This window comes from Peromyscus leucopus, chromosome 22 (assembly GCF_004664715.2).
Source record: "Peromyscus leucopus breed LL Stock chromosome 22, UCI_PerLeu_2.1, whole genome shotgun sequence".
In the NCBI taxonomy this organism is placed as follows: domain Eukaryota; kingdom Metazoa; phylum Chordata; class Mammalia; order Rodentia; family Cricetidae; genus Peromyscus; species Peromyscus leucopus.
This window is the reverse complement of record NC_051081.1, coordinates 663,921-679,598: the sequence shown is the minus strand read 5'-3', so window position 1 is coordinate 679,598 and position 15,678 is coordinate 663,921. Positions and strand designations below refer to the sequence as shown.

Genomic DNA, 15,678 nt, shown 5'->3' with positions numbered 1-15,678 from the left:
ACACAGCCTGGAAGGTCCCCCAATCTGACCGCTGGACTCCTCGTCTCTGTACCTGTCCCACCCTCTGCAGCACAGGTTTGCTCCGGGACTGAGCTGTCTGTCGGGTGTTCTAGGATCCCCAGGGTAGGCCCCGGCAGCACCACAGGACCTAAAGGTGAGTGTCTCAGGGCTGCCCTGCGGGGACAGGAGCACCCGCCTCGGAATGGGGAGGGTAGTCAAGATGGGGGCCCACAACCAGCCTGGACGTTAGGTTCTCGCCAGGGCCAGTCACAAGGACACCTAGCAAGGAGGCCACATCCCCGGCCTCATTTGCATGCTGGGGCCACCGAGTTGAGAGCTGCCTGCCGCCAGTGGATTTGAGCAGAAAGCTCTGTTCTTGTCTCTTGTCTCAAGGTCAGATCCGGAGCGGGGACAGGAACAAAGGCGGCTGTCCCCCACGCTACCTCCCAAGCCCGCCGCCAGTCGCTCCCGGCTCCTGAGGACACATTCGATGAGGGAGATCCAGAGAGCCCTGCCTGGCCTCCTCCGCAGAGACGGGCAGCCGGAAGCCTGGTCTCCTCTCCGAGCAGCCTGGCCCAGTCCACAGGGTCGTCAGTGGTCCCCCGAAAACAGACCTGGCTTTGGAGACAGTGGGAGGTCGGAGCCCCCTGTGGGGATAAATGTCAGTGAAGGTCAGGGGTCACCGGCGTGAAGAGTGGGTTCAGACACATCTTGAGTGGAGATCTGTCCCGGGCTACCTGGGTCCTTCGTCCATCTCCTGGGGCTGTGTGCTCAGGCCATGGTCCACTCTACGACCTCATCCACACCATGAAAGGCTTCAGTGGCTCTGGCCCAACCTAGTCCGCACCCAGCAACCCTGGCTGGTCCCGCATGGCCCACCGCCTGCCCACTCGGGTACACAGGGCAAGCCTCGGGCTCCTGATCTCACAGTCTGGCGGCCCCGCAGCCATCAAAGGCCACATCGCCAGGCAGGGGGCTAAAAATATGCAGAGAGGAATTTCTCATTACAGAATAAATTGTACCAAATTGCCCGCCTGAGCTGAGGCAGGGCTGGGCAGTTGAGGGGGTGTGGGATATGGATCCCATGAGTGACCCCTTCTACCTGGTCACCTGCAGCGTGGGGACAGGGTGGGTGGCCTGCCCAGCTGCAGCAACAGGCACCCACTGCGTCCCAAAGAGGGGCCTTTGGGTTGCTGGCAAGCACCACCCCAGAAGGACGCCCCCTCTCCCTCTTCTCCATCTTCCGCTCCCTCTCTCCAATGTAACCATCCCCCCCTTCCTGCCCCCCCATCTCGTCCTCCCTCCTCCTGCTCGGCATCTTCCTCTCCCTCCATGCCCCAGCCCCAGCCCCCTAGGACAAGACCACCCAAGTCCCAGCAGACAGCTGCTGTGCCTGGATCCCCGCAACTCCAGTGCCTGCCCAGGCCCCCTGGGGAGAGACCAATGCAGGCCTGAACCCTACAGAGGCTCTCGGGGACCCTGGCCTGCTGTCCCTGGGGGAGCTTGATGCAAATGGGTCATAACTCTGACTTCCCAGGGAGAGGACAGCAACATTCGCCTCCCCCACGCCCCCAGTGGAACACCTGAGGGCTGGCTAGGGTGGGGCCCCACTGAGAGGCCTGGCTTGCCCACTTCCAGGATTTTTATTTTTTGCGTATTGTGGCGTAGCCGTCACAGGCCAGCTTACAGGAGTCAGTTCCACCCTTGACCATGCGCGTTCTGGGAATCAACGGAGGCTCGGCAGCGACCGCCCTCACCTGCCTTGCCTCTACCAGGCCAGGTTTCAGACGTAGGAGGGGTACAAGCGGCAACAGTGTCTTGAGTTCAAGCCCTGGGCGCGTGGGTTTGGTGCGGGGAGCCGCCCGAGGCACGCACACTCACTGTCCGTGCACACGCAGGCTGGCCCGGCCCCCAGGCCGTCCATCTCGCCTGACAGGCCTCTCTCCTGGCTTTCAGCTGTGCAGAGCGCCGGCTAATAGTGCATTAACCTTGACGGAACTGCCAATTATCCGCGCTAATGCCGGGGTGCGGTGACTGCTGACAGGCGGATGGTGGTGGGGCCACCCTCCCCGCTCACGCGGAGGCTGGGGCGGGGGCCTGGGTCTCTCCTGACCTCATTAGACTAATCACCCTGCCTTTTGAAGCTCCAGCAATGGCTGAGCTGTGGGACCAGGGGCGCAGATCACAGAGTTTGGGGGACCGGGGACCAGGCACAATACAAAGATGGAGAGTGACCAAACGGGCACAGGGCCCCAGAGCCATGACTCGGGAACACTGGCTTCCCCCGGGTGCAGGCTGGGGAGGGGGACGCAGACCGCAGAGGCTTCCTGCGGGCAGCAGGCCTGGCTGAGCAGGGACCCAGCCACTGGAGGGGACAGGCAGAGACAAGAATGGGCTCGGCCAGGCTCTCCATCCAGACCACAGGGCGGAAACAACGGCCAGGCAGCCTCAGGGGCCCAGCTCGGCCCAGCGGGAGGGTCAGTGGGGCCCGGAAGTGGATGAAGACTGGGTGTCCACAGGACAGGAGCTGGACCACAAATTCAGGCCCCCCATGAGGACAAAGGTCGGAGGGTTCTTTAGAGGGCCGATTTGCAGAATAACCGGTGGGGTCCTGGGAGGCTAGGTGGCACGCGGCTGCCACCTGGTGGCAACTTGGTGTTATGACGAGAAAGAGCGGACAGAACGTGGCCTGGGAAGACTGAGGCTGACCTCGGGCTGCAAGTGCCTTAGGTGTCCGGGTCCCCCTCTCCTCCCAGGCTAGACCACAGAGGGAGGGTGAATGGCCAATGCTGAACCGCAGCCCAGAAGCTCCTGGGAAACTCTGCCAGGTGCCAACACCCTGAGGCGGAGTGCCACCGCTGCAGCCTGGAACCCGTGACACCCACGGGCAGGTGGTGTCCTAGGCAGCCAGGAATGGCAGCCCTCACTCACGTCACCGGGACACCGGGTGTGGAGTCGGGGGCGGGGGGTTCAGGTCAGCCACAAAGCCACTGCTTCTTTATTGTCCGTCCGCTCCATCACGCCCGGAGGGCTGCCTCGTCCCTCAAGGGAGGCAGGACGACAGAGCAGCACACGTCAGTCCAGCTTCGGGGACCTCGAGTCTGTGGGCTGCTCTCGGCGAGGTGAGGTCAGACTGTCCTGGCCCAGGCGGCGTCCGGGACTGTGCAGGCCCCCTCCAGGAAGCTGGCATCCGAGCCCGCAGCACACGCCCTCCGCTGTCCCTGCAGCCTGACGACCCCTCCACATCTGCAGCGGGGACGGACGGACAGGACATGGGATGCAGGGACGATGGCCGGAGGGGCCTCCTTCCAACCCAGCCCAGCCCAGAGCAAGCGATGCCCTTCCAGGTCGTGTGCACCCCATCAGGGCCCTGGAAAGCCAGATCGAGGGCCTAGGGGGTCCTGGCTCCATGGCAGCCGCCATCCTAAAGGACAGTCAGCCCTGATGCCCCCTGCTCATCCGCAGGGCCGCCTCCCTCCCGTGCGGCCTCCCCCGGAACACTCCTGGGCCTGTTCCCACTAAAGCCACCATGAACCTCCCTGACGCCCGCCTCCGCGGCACACTCCCAGATCGCGCTGGGGGACTCTAGGCGAAGCTGCTTCTGCCTCTGCTAGACCCGGAAGCCTGTTGGTGAAGTCCTTCCTACCATCTCAGATTCCTGGTTTCAAAGACCGTCTCCTCCTCGCTGTCCAGGGAGGCCATCTCTTCATGCTCGTCTGTGTTGGTCAGAAGCCCGTACCTCCTTCGCTGAGTCTTCTTGAGTCTGCAGGGGGGGCACAAACACCCTCAGCGGCTGCCAGCACGCTCCTGCCCACCCCCACCCCCGAGGCCTAAGGCATCTGCATGATGTGAATCCTTTCCTTGTGGAGCTGCAAGAGCGACCTGAGCACGGGAAAGCCGCTCGGGTCGCTCACCCGCCAGTTTCCTGTCTGTCCGAGCGGCTGGGAAAGAATGGAGGATGGGAGGCTTTGGTCTTCTGAGTGTCTCACCACCCAGGCTGACCATTTCATTCTGCAGGTCAGGTGACCCTAACTCCGTCTCCACTTCCCGAGTGTTGACCCCCAGGGCTTTGTGTGTTCGAGGGAAAAGCTTTACCCAGAGCCTCAGCCAGGGAAGGAATTCTGCATTTCTTGCAGTCTGGCCGGGGCCGTTTTTTGTATGCCTGTCACACAGCACTGGGGAGACTGAGGCAGGAGGATGGCCATACTGAGGCCGCTGCCCACTTAAGCCAGTCTAGAAACCACAGGAGTCGGGAGCAAGAACTAGGCCGGATGCCTGAGTCACGTGCTCTCCCGCCCACCCTGCAATGACTTACTAGATGCTGATTGGATGCGCTAACGCACCTAAAAGCCCGGATGAGGAAGTAGAGCGAGATCAGGCCGCTGAGCCCGGTGATCACGTAGAACAAGCGAAGCAGCATGGGACCCGTGCCCGGGGGGCCCCCGTGCGTATAGTTGCGAGGTACGGCCGGCCAGCTCGAGTTTTCGGGGGACCCCGGGGCGGCGCACCGGAGCAGCAGCAGCAGCAGCAGCGGTAGCAGCGTGCACGGCGCCATGCCGGAGCCACGGAGCCAAGGCGGAAGTGAGCCGAGCCCCGCCCCGCCGCCCGCCCCGCCCCGCCGCCCTGCGCATGGCCGGGTGGCTCATCGGCCTGGCCGTGCAGACAGGTGGGCGTCGTCACCCCTGCACCCGCGCGGCTGCTTATCCCGCTCGCCGCGCCCCACACCCAAGCAACACAGTCGGGGTCTGGTCACAGCCTTTATTCAGGCGGCCCGCGCTCCTGCCCGCACCCGCGCTCCTGCCCCGCACCGCTGCTCCTGCCCCGCACCCGCTGCTCCTGCCCCGCACCCGCCGCTCCTGCCCCGCACCCGCCGCTCCTGCCCGCACCCGCCGCTCCTGCCCCGCACCCGCCGGCCCCGGCTTCCTCCTCCGGTCCGGCAGGAAGCCCGCGCCCGCCCGGAGCGGGTGTCAGCTCAGGAGCTGCCTGGAAGGGAAGAGGAAGGAGAGATGGTCAGGAGGGCCGCCCGGCCCGCACCCCCGGCCCCGCGTACCCGGCCCCGCACCCCCCGCACCCGGCCCGCGCGCTCACCGGCCCCGGCTGCAGTCTGAGTCTCGCTCCCACGGTCTCCCACGGCCGTGCTCCTCCTGCCAGGGTGCGGGTTGGCTCCCCTTCATCCTGCCAAACAGAGGCGCGTGACCCCGGCGTCCCCGCGGGTCTGCAGCGCCCTCCCGCCTCCCCCTCGGCCCCCACCCTGGGCAGCCGTCGAGCGGGAACAAAATCGCGCCGCCCGCCCGGCGGCTCTCCCCGGCCGCGGACCGGCAGGAGCGGCACCAGTCCGACTCCTTCCAGGATGCCAGGTCACCCGGGCCTACGTTTCCGTCCAGCGAGCTCTCCCGGGGGGACACGAGCGAAGGTGTTACCTCGAGGCCAGGCCAGCCGCAGGGCCAGCGGGGAGCAGCAGGCGAGTCTCGGAGGTCTGCGGCTCGCTCGCTCGGGCTGTCCCCGGGCTGCGGCTTCCGAGGCTAGCAGAGGACGCCCCGGCAGCTGGCGGCGCAGCCTCGCCGGTCCTGCCCGCACCCGGCCTACGCTGGCCGGGGCTGCCCCGCTCCCCACTGCCCGCTCCCCGTGCCCCCGGCTGCTCGGCCCGCGGGCCCTGCCTCCTCCCTAGCTGCTCTGCTGGCCACGGAGCCGCAGCTCGGTGTCGGCAAGGAAAGGGAAAGGTCAGGAGGTTCGTTTCACACGGTCTTTTAATCGGCTTCGTGAAGCCAGAGAAACTGCGTACAAGAATCCTCAGCACTGTGGATACAACGTCGATGGAGTATGCATGTCTTCGGTAAAAAAGGACAATATAAATAAACACTCGCACGGCCTCCCGGACCGCTGCGCCCCGGCGGCGGCCTGTGCCCGGAGGGCCGGGCCTGCTGCGCTCCACGGTGGGGCTGGGGCGCCGGAGACCCAGGCTTGCTCAAATCGAGTCCATGTCATCTCGGGAGGGCGGGGCGCCAGACTTCATGGCGACCACACAAAAAAGAAAAAACAACACAACCGAAAAACCCGAAAAAACAAAAACGAGTAAACAAAACCCACACAACCCCGACAATTTAGAAAAAACACAAACCCATGGCTCATGGTAAAAAAGTAAAATCTGAAGTGCTTTCCAAAACGTCTTTACAACGCTTAAAAAGACAGCGCTTCCTTCAACAGAAAAGTCTGGTCACGAGGCCATCGGGGTCGGAAGCAGGCTGTGGATGGGTCAGAACTCAGGACTAACAACTGGGGACAGGTGCTCACTACACAGCCTTCTGCATCGGATCCCCATCTTAATTACAGCCATGCGGACGGTCTGGACGCCGAGGGCTTTTACTCGTTGTGCGTAGCTGAGGACAGAAGCGCGACAGTGTCAAGGCACTGGAGCTCGGCTGGCCGCACGCACGGGTGGCCCAGGTCCCACGCGCCTGGCTCCCTGTCCTGTGCGGCAGTCGGGAGCTGTGCCCGGGCTGAGTGGCCTAAGCTGCTCTGTGGGCACGGGGCTGGCCAAGCCCAGCCGCGCACGGCTCAGGTGGCCTCTTGGAGCCAGACTTACCGTAACTGTCGTAGCTGTCTCTGTAGGACCCGCCCGAGCTCCGGTAACCGTAGCTGCCACCCTGACTCCGGCTGTGGAAGGACACACAGACACTGAAGGACACAGGCCCCACACCAGGCGCAGCTGGCAAGAGCGGGTTCCTCGTGGGGGCTGCTCGCCCTGTACTCGAGGCCCTGGCACCAGCTGGGTGCTCAGCAGAGAACAAAACACAACCACCTGCGCCCTTCAGCTAGGGCGGCACCCGCCCTCTGCTCGCCCTCTGCTGCCACCGAGGCTGAGCCGCCTCCCCGGGGCTCCCATCTGGCTCACCTGGCATAGTAGTCTCTGGAGCCTCCGTAGCCCCCACTCCGGGACTCAAAGCGGCCACCTCCGTAGCCCCGGTCTCCTCCCCCTGCAGGTGACGACGTAACGGTCAGCGAGTTCCTGCAGCGGTCCCACCACTGACCCAAGGTCCCCAGCACTCACCTCTGGAGAACCCGCGGCCCCGGCTGCGTCCCCCTCGGAAGAAGCCTCGGCCTCCAGCAGAGCCACCTCGGTATCCGCGGGAGCGGTTGTCTGAAGACTTGCCAGCCTGGTCCACTCGGATCTGCCGCCCATCCACAGACTGCCCGACAGAGGGAGGGTCAGCCGTGCCCATGCCACACCAGACCTGTGCAACCCGAACCGGCTGACCTGATCCTCACCTTCCCATTCATAGCCATCATGGCGTCCTTAGCATCGTCAATGTTCTCAAAGGTGACAAAGCCAAAGCCGCGGGATCGCTGGGTCTCCCTGTCCTTTACCACCACCACTGCAAGGGAGAGTCATGAGCTGTGCCGTCTGCCTCAGGGCAGACACCGACCACGGTGTTCCCGACCCAAGCCTCACCTTCAGAGATCTGCCCGTACTTGGAGAAGACCTGCTCCAGCGCCTGCTCGTTGGTGTCGAAGCTCAGCCCCCCCACGAAAAGCTTGCCTTCATCTGACGCCATGGCAGCCTGCACACACACAGGTGTTCCTCAGACACTGAAGTCAGCACACTCGGGACCTCCCTTGACAGCCCATGATGGCCTTGGGACTCCCTGCTGAGGTTTAGTGCTAGGGTGCCGCAGTCACTGGAAGCTTTAGAGCTTCCTGCCGCTTTCCTTCCCTACTTGTGTATAGAAAAGCGACCCTGACCCTCCTGGGGAACCGGAGCTGCATGTGGCAGTTCACACCTGTCGTCCAGCCTCTCACTGAGACAAAGGACGCCGTGGAGCAACTGGGGAGGCGTCCCCAACGCGCGCTCCCATCACCCCAACGTTGGGATGTGCAGGCACAAGGATCAGACGTGCACAACCATCTGTGACTACACAGCAAGTCTGATACCGGCCTCGGCTGGCTACATGCTCTGTCTCAAAACGAACGCACAGGGAAGTCCTGACGGTCGTGTAACTGAGGCTGACCGTGAATGGCTCTATGGCTCAGTACAAGCGAACTCGAGCCCCTTTCCTGCAGTGGGGCCTGCATTAGGAGCCCAAGGTTTGATCACCCGGCCACAGAGGCATGCCGGGAGTTTCCTCACTTTCCTAGAGGGTGTGTGTGGTTGGGGACACGGGGAACAGTGTCGGCTCGGGGAAGCCTCATCCCTGACCTGACACACACGCTTTTCGGGCGCGGGCAGGGAGGTGTGACAGTCACGGACACTCATCCACCGAGGGCTGGGGACGTGCTTTGGCTGGGACAGGGGGCGGGCCCGAGAGGCGTGGCTCTGGGGAGGGGCGTGGCTCTGGGGAGGGGCGTGGCACTCAGAGCCATCATTGGCGGGGGACAACCGAGGCCCAGCGGCCCGGAGGCCGAGTCCGCTGCCCTATCTATTCCCGGGCCGCTGTACCCGGGGGGGCGGCCCGGGGGCGCCCGAGGGCCACATCCGGGGCGACACGTGCGGGGAGACCGGGGTCGCGGGCGGCCCAGCCCCCCGTCGGCCGACCACGGGGCTCGGAGGCCGGGCGCGCCCCGCCCCCGGAGCGGCGCATGCGCCACGCACGCACCCTGCGCCACTCCATCCGGGCACTCGGCGGTCCCGCCATTTCGCCGGCGAAGCTTTCCAAAGCCTCGCGGCCGCCATTTTACAGCCAGGCCCACCGCGGCGAAGGCATCGGGCCGGGTTCGGGGGGTGACGCGCGGTGGGGGGCGCCCTGCGGGGAGCGCGAGGCCCCGGTGCCCCGCCGCCCGCCTCGCCGCCGGCGGGGCGGACTCCAACCCGGGCCCGCCCCCACGTCCCAGGGGCGTGCCGCTGCGGCTCCGCCTCGCCCCGGAGAGTCACCGGCCGCCCGCCGCCCCGGGCCCCTCAGAGCCGGTGCCGCCAGGGCCCTCACCGCGAGTCGGCAGGTCCCTGACGCGGGCGGGAAGACAGCGCGCCACACACACCCCAGCCTCCTAACGCGCGAGTGCGAGAGGGAGCGCCCGGGTCCCGCCTGATATACCCCGGCCCGGCAGCCACGCCCCGGCCACGCCCACTCCCCGGCGCTGGCCAATCGGACGCGACGGCCGCGGGCCGCGGCGGGGGGCGGGCTGTCCTGGCCTCGCCCCTGCCCGCGCGGAGGCGCTGAGCGTTTGGATTGGCTGCGGGTGCCCAGGCCGCATTCGCCCGCCCTCCCGCCCGCGGCCAGGGGGCGGGGACAGCCGGGTTCGGGGCGGGGCTGACCCACTTCCGCGTTCCCCGCCCGGGGGGCCTGCGGCGCGGAACAAAGAGCTTCACGGCCCAGCTTTAAGGAGCATTGGCTGCCTCAGTGGGACTCCCAAATAGGCCCGAGCCTTGACGTACCGACGTCACTTCTCCAGTCTTTTTATAAAAATACTTTATTACATTTATTCAGCGACAGCGCGAGTGCGGACGCCAGAGGACAGTTTTCTGGAGTCTCCCCTTCCGTTCTGAGGCTCGAACTCAGGACTCAGCGGCAAGCGCCTTTACCCACTGCCCGCTAACCCGAATCCATCTGAATTCCCCAGCCCTCACGTGCCTCGGCCGGCCGGCAATGCCCCGGACCCAGGGCTCCCGACGTTCCCTAAGATCACCCCTCACCTCTCCTCCTCCAGACTTGCTGCCACACCTGCACCCTGCTGTTTGCCTGCAAATCTCAACCTGCTCCGTAACTGCCACTTGAACCCTGGTTCCTGCCCACCGCAGCCAGGTGCACACCACATCACACATGCGGCAGAGCACGCTCTTCTGCGTGTGCATGCGTCACCTACACGTACTAGAAGAGAACCAGGGCCTGGGCAGGAAGGGACCGGTCCCTGACCACGCCCCCAGCCCCTCACTGGGGATTCTGGGCGGGGCTCCATCCTGACCACGCCCCCAGCCCTCACTGTGGGATTAAAGGCAGAGACTACTCAGGCCTATATCCTTAGCATTCTTTTTTTTAATTATGTATACAGTGTTCTGCCTGCAGACCAGAAGAGGGCATCAGATCTCATCACAGATGGCTGTGAGCCACCATGTGGTTGCTGGGAATTGAACTCAGGACCTCTGAAACAGCAGCCAGTGCTCTTATCCCATGAGCCATATGTGTAAAAATACACATATGGTAAGCACTGGGGAGACAGAGCAGGCAGATCTCTGTGAGTTCGAGGCCAGCCTGGTCTACAGAGTGAGCTCCAGGACAGACACCAAAACTACACAGAGAAACCCTGTCTTGAACCCCCCCCCATTACACATATGAAAAACAAACCAAAACGACATTTTTATGTGTATGGGTGTTTTCCTGAGTGCAACCATGTGCCTGCCTTGCGTCCACAGAGGCTGTGTTGGGGTTCTCTGGAACCAGAGTCACAGACAGCTGTGAACCTCTATGAGGGTGCTGGGAATTGAACCCAGGTCCTCTGCAAGAACAGCCAGTGCTCTTGACCACCGATCCACCCTAACTTCCCCGGCCTGTCCTTGAACTCTGTAGCCCGGCCTCCCAAGCAGCTGGGATCACGCCAGGCCAGAGCATGTGGTCTCCTTTTACCCTGGTTTTGAGGGTCCCGGTGCCGAGCGACCTGACTGGCCCTTTGCGAGGATCCTCCCCTAACTCAGGCAGGTCACCTCTTACCACGTCAGCCAGAGCAGGACCCCCCCCCCCCCCGAGTGCGGACAGAGGGCTGAGACATCCCAACCTGCTCCACGCCCCAGGCGCACTGACCCTTGAATGAGGTTGGTCCGGGTCGAGCTGACCCATCTGTCTCCAGGAAGAGCATGCCTCAGGGACTCTGCTCCCCTCCTCCTAGACGGCAGCGGGTGACTCACGGCCACCCCCTCCGCACCTCTCTCCCCCGCACTCAGCCCTCCCATCCCCGTCAGAGCAGCCTGCTGCGTCAGCCACTCACGCAAGGAGGTTATTAAAAAGAGCCGAGAAACCAACACGCCTCCCCTCCCCTCCACGCGCGCCCTCCAGGCGGGGAGGGGACCATGCATCGCAGATCGCAAGCCACGCTGGCCCGCAGGCCCGCCGCCCGGGGGAAGGTGGTCCCCGCGTGCGCCCCCCACCTCCAAGGGGGAACCTGGAAACTGGACCCCTGCAATCCCAGCTCCCACGGTCGTGCTGGGCCCCTGCTCTCATTCCCGTTCTGAGACCTTCCAGTTCCCGGTTTTGGGAGTTGCCCTATTCATTCATTGATTCATTGATTCATTCATTCATTCAGCCAGCACCCACTTAATAAGCTTACTACCAACCAGCTCTTTTGGGCCCGGGCTCCACCAGGACCCACAGCCATCCCGGATCCCCAGAAGAGCGTGCACACGTGTGACCCACGCACACCTCTCCAATGGGCACCTCTGGCGTCTTCCGTGTACTTGTGTCTAAGGTGTGCGTCCCCGTGCCCTTACCTGTGTCCACGTGGCCGGGTAGCTCAGCGTGCCACCCTGGCCCTTTGTTTCTTTCGGTGGGCTTTAAAAGGGGCTGGAGCACACACACACACACACACACACACACACACACACACTCACACACTCTCCACCCCTGCCTCCAAACGGGGCTCACTGCCTGGTGAGGACACGAGAGGGCGCTGCAGCCTCGGCTGGAGCCTTGGGGACCGACGTCCCGCCTCTTCTGCGGAGCCGCCAGCTACGCGGCCACCCTGCGGCCACTAGACGTCGCCGTCGCGGACGGAGACCCGGACAGTGCGGGCTTGGCATCGCCGTGCCCAGTCCGCAGGTGGCTTGCCTGCACGTCGGCGGCCGCTCGAGGCCCACGCCTGCGTGTCGGGGCAGTGCCCTCGGCCAAGAAGTCACCCATCGCGTGTGCATGCGCCCCCGTCTGGGATCCCCGCCGTCTCTTACAAATCCGAGGGGATGCAGGGTGTCCCCCGCACCCCTTGAAGGCGAGCCCACTCAACCCGTGGTCCCTGCCACCCAACTCCGCTGCAGGGCGTCGCTATGGTGACGACGAGGGGCACCGCGCCTTCCCCCCCCCCCCCCCCCACCGCCAGGTCCTCCCCCGACCCGGGCTAATGATCGGGCGGGAGGCGGTAATGAGCGTCTGGGTTGGTGCCGGGCGTGGCTCGGGATGAAAGGCGCGTGTGTGGGGGGCACCCCGGGGCCGCGTAATTACCGCCCCCTTCTCGGCCGGGCGGGGGCCAGGGACACTGCACCTGGCCTCTGCCCGGCGGGGGTGCACCAGGGCGGGGGTGCACCAGGGGGCAGTGATGGCAAAGCCTGGTGCCCGCCCTCGGGGACCAGAGCCAGGCGGAGGACGCAGCTTGTGAGTGTGTGTGTGTGTGTGTGTGTGTTTGCCAGGTGTGGCGCACATGTGTGCACGTGGGCAGAAGGCCTGTGAGGATTCGGAGAAACATCTGGACGGGGAAGCGGGCTTGTCCCGTGTGTGTGTGTGTGTGTGTGTGTGTGTGTGTGTGTGTGTGTGTGTGTGTAGAGGACGTGGTCATCTTTACGTGGCCGACCTGTGTTCCCTAAGGACAAGGTGGGCAGACAGGGTGCTTCAAGTCTGCGCACCTCCCGGATGTGGATGCTCGGCCGGGCTAGGTGTGCGTGACTGGGGCGGGTGCTAATGTAGCCATCTCTGCCTGGTGGCATGACTCATGTTCCAGGGTGGGCACGAGAGCTGTGTCAGAGACATCCAGGGCCTCCCAATTAGTGAGGCTGACGCCCAGAGGCAGCTGTGAGGTTAAGCCTGCCTTTTCCCGGGTGGGCTCTGACTGCTCAGGAGGCCCCGGGGTCTGAGGTCTGGCCCCCTGCCACCTAGAGCACGGCACGGCACTCTGCTGCTGGAAGGGGTCTGCAGCCAGGGCGGACTAGGCCCAAGTTCCTCTGACTCATCCCTCCCCACAGCCCTGAGTCACACCCCAGGAATGGGAATACGAAAGCTTGGGAGGCCTGGCCCGAGGCTCTTGCCCAGACCTGGGCCTTGAACAGTAAAGGGACGCCCCAGCCAGCACACACATCCTATGACAGGCCATGTTATGCACATGCACACCCACACCCTCCGCTGCAGACCCGTCAGGCTCAGTCACAACCTCGACATGCCTTTGGCATCTGAGGGATTGTCTGCATCCCGAAGAGACCTTATGGGCTTCCCGTCCCCGCTTGCCTGTCTCCCGTAAACAGCTGGGACTGGGAAACTCTGGGACCCGCTCCACGACAGGGCGGTGTGGAGCAAGGAGGTGTGGTGACAGGCACTTATCCACAAGGTCTGTATCAGATGCCCAAAGAACATCAGTGACCCTGCGATGACGCCAGGGAAACCCTAGAAGCTAGGTGGCTCATCTGCCTAGGAAATGACCTATTTGGGTTTCTAAAAGTGCAGGGGAGGGTTGTAGGGATCTTCAGGAGCTGCTTAGCAAGGGCCTCCTCCACCCCCAACACCCCAGGAGCAGGAAGAGTCGCCCCTCTTCTGCCCTGTCCACTCTCGGTATGCCCAAGCACATACCCGACTGTGGCATGGCCTCGCGCGCAAGGGTAACACGCCAACAGCCTCCCTGGAAACAGACTGCACGGAGAGGCGTCTGCCTGGGGCTGGTGGCCCGCAGGACTTCATGTGGACCGCCACAGGGCAGGAAGCATCTCTGAACCGTAGGGTGCCTGGAGGGTCCCCGTGCAGGCAGATGGTCCTCGAACCTGGGAACACCTGTCCACCCAGCCACAGAGGGTCAGCTGCAGCCCACGGGCCCAGCTGTCTGGGTAGGCGGCACCCAGGCGCCTCTCTGGCTCCATTGCTTCATCTGAGAACTGAGTGGGATCTGGGGAGCCTCAGGGTCTGAAAGGGACTGGGTCAAGGGCAGCTGTGGCGTCTCCTCCGAGCTGTCTTCATGGCGGTTAAGTCTTCAGCTGTCACTGAACAGCCCCAGCGTGTGTGTGCCCAACACCCAGCAAACGACCTTGCTTTTTCCTCGGTCGCTGTGAGACAGGGTTCCTGGAGTCTCTATGTAGTGGGGAGTGACCTAGAAATCCTGATCCCCCTGCCTCTACCAGATGGCAGGCTAGCAAAGTATTTTCTTAGGGCACATCTGGGAATAGTTCCCAGACAAACACTCCTGTTTCCCACCAGGAAATGACCAGAGACGACCGGTCACAAGGCAGTGACAGGGAGGTCCCCTGCATCTCCTGGGCTGGCCTGTGGGTATGTCTGAGGGAGGATGTTGCCTTTCTTCCTGGGTATCTTGAGTACTAGTTACTGGGCAAAGAGAGAGCTCAGTGGTTAGCCCACGGCTGCTCTTCCAGAGGACCTGGGTTCCAGAGGACCTGGGTTCGATTACCAGCACCCACACGGTGACTCAATCATTTGTAACTGCAGTCCCAGAGGATCAGAGTCCTCAAGTCTGCTTATGGCCACCAACCATGAACACGGTGCACACACAGACACTCGGACACACGAAGGAAGTCCACTTAAAACAATAAACAAACGCCGACACAGATCTTCAGGCAAGCTAGGCCTGCAACACAGAGCCGCGAACCCAGCCTGTGTCTTACTTTTCAAGTCCGGGGGAGGGGGTGGTCTCACTAAGTTGCCCAGGCTGGCCTTGAACTTAAAACCTCCCACCTCCTTCTCCCCTGGGAAGAAGCTAAGACTAGTCTTGTACCACTGGGACCTGCAGGGTTCGGGGTGTGCAAGAACTAGGTGTGGGGTCAGGATCAGGTTCCTGGGGTGGGTGTCGTGCACCGGGGGGCCTGGCGCAGTCGTCTGTCGGGGCTCCTGGCCGGGGCAGCTGCGCGGAGGCCTCCGGGCTGGTGGCGCTCGGCTTAAGTCTTGTAGGGCACGACAGCTGTCTGCGGCTGCCTGCCGGGGTGCGGGGTGACCTCCTTCTTCGATGGGGGCCGTACCGCCCACATTCCAGCAGGGTGAGGGGCACCCTCCCCGGCTGGGTCCGGGCCGGTTCTGAGGGAGGACCTCTGACCCAGGGCAGCACCCACCCCCCTTCCCGTCCCCTGGACACCAAGAGCAGCAGCTGGCCCCACGGCTGCGGGCGGGGGCGGAGGTTGGAATGTGAGGGGGGGAGGGTGAAGGAGGGGGCGGAAGTGGGGGAGGGGAGGGGTGGGACCGCCAGTGAGCGGACGAAAATAGAGGGGCCTGGATGGAGACGGAAATAGAGGAAAGCCAGCGCGGAGGGCCTGGCCAGGGAACCCGCCGGCCCTGCGCCGGGGCCGGGGCGACTTCGCCCTCCACCTGGCAGGCTGCGCGGCTCACCTGCCCCGCGTGACACCGGGGAGGCCTAGGTGGCCGTGGGTGGGGCTGGAGTCAGACTCCGGGGAAGAGCTCCCCGCCCAGCTGCCGCCAGCGTCGTCTCCTTCCCAAGGCCGGGAAGGAGGGTGGAGCTGTCGAGGGCCCCACGGGGGCGGCGGTGCCCCGCGGGCACCATCTCTGGCCTCCTCCTCCACGGGCTCTGCTCCTCCCCGCTGCCCACACACAGCCACCTCCAGACCTCTGACATCGCAGAGCTCGCTGCCAGGTCCCCAGATCCCGACTGGAGAGTCGCCACCCCCCCCGGGGGGGACGACTCCAGCCTCTGGCAGGAAGCCATGACCCCTGGTGACCTCCTCCTGCCCGCACCCGGCGGCCTGGTCATAGAACTCTGCCCGCCTGCGAGGTTACCCCCTTGGCGAGTCTGGCGCGCCACACCATTCCTTGTCGCCAGCCCTCGTCC

General features: G+C 64.2%; 2 protein-coding genes across 3 annotated transcripts; both read right to left on the bottom strand.

The window, feature by feature from the left end:
• Positions 1-2,963: 2,963 nt before the first annotated feature.
• Positions 2,964-4,592, bottom strand: Fam174c (family with sequence similarity 174 member C). Its single transcript, XM_028858577.2, has 3 exons — positions 4,344-4,592; positions 3,647-3,763; positions 2,964-3,246 (listed from the first exon to the last, which is right to left on the bottom strand). Coding segments are annotated over exons 1-3 (330 nt in total). The 5' UTR covers positions 4,556-4,592; the 3' UTR covers positions 2,964-3,245.
• Positions 4,593-5,087: 495 nt separating this feature from the next.
• On the bottom strand, positions 5,088-9,023 carry LOC114684109 (cold inducible RNA binding protein). 2 transcript variants are annotated; one of them, XM_037197834.1, is made up of 7 exons: positions 8,919-9,023; positions 7,451-7,559; positions 7,267-7,373; positions 7,049-7,187; positions 6,893-6,974; positions 6,584-6,654; positions 5,088-5,175 (listed from the first exon to the last, which is right to left on the bottom strand). In XM_037197834.1, the coding sequence occupies exons 2-7, from the start codon at positions 7,551-7,553 to the stop codon at positions 5,171-5,173; spliced, it is 507 nt and encodes a 168-aa protein (XP_037053729.1). In that variant the 5' UTR covers positions 7,554-7,559; positions 8,919-9,023; the 3' UTR covers positions 5,088-5,170. The 2 variants fall into 2 exon arrangements, with proteins under 2 accessions (XP_037053729.1, XP_028714408.1); XM_028858575.1 differs by lacking the exon at positions 5,088-5,175 and adding an exon at positions 5,730-6,377.
• Between the last annotated feature and the right edge of the window lie 6,655 nt (positions 9,024-15,678).